The sequence below is a fragment of the Atta cephalotes genome (assembly GCF_000143395.1).
Source record: "Atta cephalotes unplaced genomic scaffold scaffold01103, whole genome shotgun sequence".
Classification (NCBI taxonomy): domain Eukaryota; kingdom Metazoa; phylum Arthropoda; class Insecta; order Hymenoptera; family Formicidae; genus Atta; species Atta cephalotes.
This window is the reverse complement of record NW_012131167.1, coordinates 91-3,286: the sequence shown is the minus strand read 5'-3', so window position 1 is coordinate 3,286 and position 3,196 is coordinate 91. Positions and strand designations below refer to the sequence as shown.

The following is a 3,196-nucleotide window of genomic DNA, read 5'->3' as shown; positions in this document are numbered from 1 at the left end:
GATATACTTTTTACCTCTTTTACAGCCGGTATTGTGTGAGGCCAGTTACGTATTACTGGAATACGTCAAGACTGCGATGTTTATGTGGATGTTCATAGAGGGTCTGTTTTTGCACAACATGGTGACTGGTACGTATTCAGGAATGTGACACGGTGGCTTTATTATGTATTTATTATGTACGTCTCGCATGAAAGCCACATTAATAAATAATTAGAATGGTGATATATAAAAAGCGAGTATTTCTAGAATTTTTGCGTAATCGTAATTATAAAGTAGTAAATAACTCGTTAGTTCTGGCATAACAATAAATCGGGTAAGAAATCTTTTCTTACCCGAATTATTTACATAAATGTGAAAATGTTCAAAGTGTGTATTTTATTTTGTCCACTATAAGTACACTTATACCACAATAATCACAATAAATATTGCTACACGCGTCTAATATCTAAATCATATTTTAAACAATTCTTATCCTATACAAAAGACTGTTTAATATGATCTGATTTTTTTCTATCATTGACAGATTAATCAGCTTTAAAAAAATATTTTAATTCAAATTTTAATTTAATGATTTTCACTTGTTGTTTAATTTAATGATTATAATTTCGCATTTTGATTATAATTTTACAGTGACGGTTTTTCAAGAGACGTCTTATTATCGGATGTATCGATTCATTGGATGGGGATGTCCAGTACTGATGACCTCGGCTTGGGCCATTGTTATGGCATTTTATTATCATCCGAAATCAAAGTAAGTTGCGGATTATTTGCTTAAATACTGGGATTTGCTTAAATACTTTTTATAACTTTTATTTGGATATTAACGTTTGACTTGTTGGTCACAATATGGATATACAATTGCAAAATATTAATAATATATTACAGTCGTAAAACATAAGCACAAAATTTACATTTAGATTTACTGAAGAAGACTTAAAGCAAAAGTTGAAATTTGTATTTATAAATATTAAATTATGAATTTTGAAATATTAGATTTCCTAGATGTTGGTCGGGGTACAATTTATCGTCTTACTTTTGGATTCTCGAAGGACCTAGATTCGCAGTGATCTTGGTGAGCAAATCATAACGAATTTTTAATAATCGGTTAAGGAAAAAAGAATCAATCACACTCGTTTAAGTTATATTATATATACAATATATAATATATATATATAAAATGTAATTTAAAATAAGTGTGATCGATTCTATAATATGTGTGATAATTATGTAGATATATAAAAACATTCATGGAGTTATGAATTCATAGATAATTGCAACTATTTGTTATTGTATTAACAATTTTTTTCTCGTTTAATAAAATTATAACGTATGTAATTCATTCCTTGAAAGAAACATGCTATCAGGCGATGGAAAAATACAGTTTACATTATATCTAATAATCAATTTAAAATTGTGAATAAGTTCTAGCTTATGTATTTCTTCTCATTATTTTCTTTCAGCTCAACTTTTTATTCTTGCTGAATATTATAAGAGTGCTTGTGATTAAATTACGGCAAAGTCATACAAGCGAAATTGAACAAGTTCTGTAAGTACATAAATAAATTAGAATTTCTCCAAAGAACCAAATAAATTCAGAATTTCAGTCTCATTTTCAAACTTAGAAATTTCTAATTTCTCGCAAAATTTAAAAAATTAATCGATTACTTTAAACCAACAAAATATTATCTATTTTATTTACTTTAGAAATATAAAAATTTACATTGCAAAGGATTTTTACTAAAATCTTTCTGCGATATTGCGTGATTTGCATGTTAATTTGATTCCTTTTCGCTTATTTATTCATACAATTTTAATTGAATTTTTCATGTTTGATTTTTGTATACAAGAATCTATGTACGCGATTGTTAACCAGTTTATCAGTTTCGTTAAAAAAAATATAATTGACAGCTGACAATTGTGCATCGTATCGAAAGTAACTCTAATTTGAATTGCTGTCGATGTCATGTAAATGTTGACAATAATCTTATATCATAATCTGACGTAAATGTCAGTTTTGCATTACATATCTTTTATAATATAATCCGCCTATTTATCCACATGTACAGTCAGTCTATTTCAGTCATTTCTTTTTATGTTGCCTTGAATTGTATAATTGTTTTGAATGATATATTTTTAGAGATCTTCCATGCTTTACTTCAGTCAGTCTGAAATAGATTTCATTTAAATCGAAAATTTAATTAATTTTTTAATTCGAAAGAAATACTTGTTTGTTCTAAGTGTTAATTTTATATAATTTATATTTTACTTTATAATTTATTTATAAAATATCTTGAAATATTTTGAAAATTATTATACAAAATATTAATTTAAAATATTAATTTAAAAAATTAATGCATTATTAATGCATAAATAAATAATGTATATAATATTATTTATTTATTCAATAATTTATTTATTTATTAAATTAATTTATTAAAACAAAATTTTTATTAATAAAATAATAAAGGTTATATTACAAAATTTTATTACAAAAGGTTATATTACAAAATAATGATTTCAATATTTCTTTCAATAGTTCAATAAATATGTTTCTGATGGTTACGTTATAAATGAAAAACGTCGAGCAAGCACAAATATTCGCGTAAAACATGTAGTTAAATAAAAATATCAAAATAATTTTTTACTGTATTCAGGAAAGCCGTAAGGGCAGCCGTAGTACTTTTACCGTTATTAGGCATTACTAACATGCTCTTCATGATCGAAGCACCGTTGGATAACGTAAGCAAGTTCGCTGTGTGGTCCTACTCCACTCATTTCCTGCGATCGTTTCAGGGCCTTTTCATCGCAATGCTTTATTGTTTTCTTAATGGCGAAGTGAGTAGATTCCATTTAGAAACATTATCTCAATCATATTTGAAATTAATATTATTTTATGATTAATCTTATTAATTGTAGAATTTACTAGTCTTAGAATTTACTAGTATATTTGAGTAACTGTTACAAGATTATTTTTCACTTATTTTTATAAATGATATTATTTTATCAGTTAGGAATTTGTTATAAACTTATAATTTTATAGATATAATTTTATAGATATCTTTTTTAAAACTTATTTAATATAAATTTAATAATTAAATAAGGGACATAATAAGTTATGTTTTATTTATTCATTAAGTTTTTATAATAAAATAAAATTAAAATTAGTTGAAAAAAATCTAGATTTAATTAAAAATTA

General features: G+C 24.8%; 1 protein-coding gene across 1 annotated transcript; it reads left to right on the top strand.

The window, feature by feature from the left end:
* Positions 1-10: 10 nt before the first annotated feature.
* Positions 11-2,835, top strand: LOC105625354 (PDF receptor-like; the record flags this gene model as incomplete). The annotated part of the gene is made up of 5 exons (XM_012206687.1): positions 11-128; positions 631-751; positions 994-1,072; positions 1,461-1,546; positions 2,655-2,835. Coding segments are annotated over 5 exons (585 nt in total), but the record flags the coding sequence as incomplete, so codon positions are not given.
* Between the last annotated feature and the right edge of the window lie 361 nt (positions 2,836-3,196).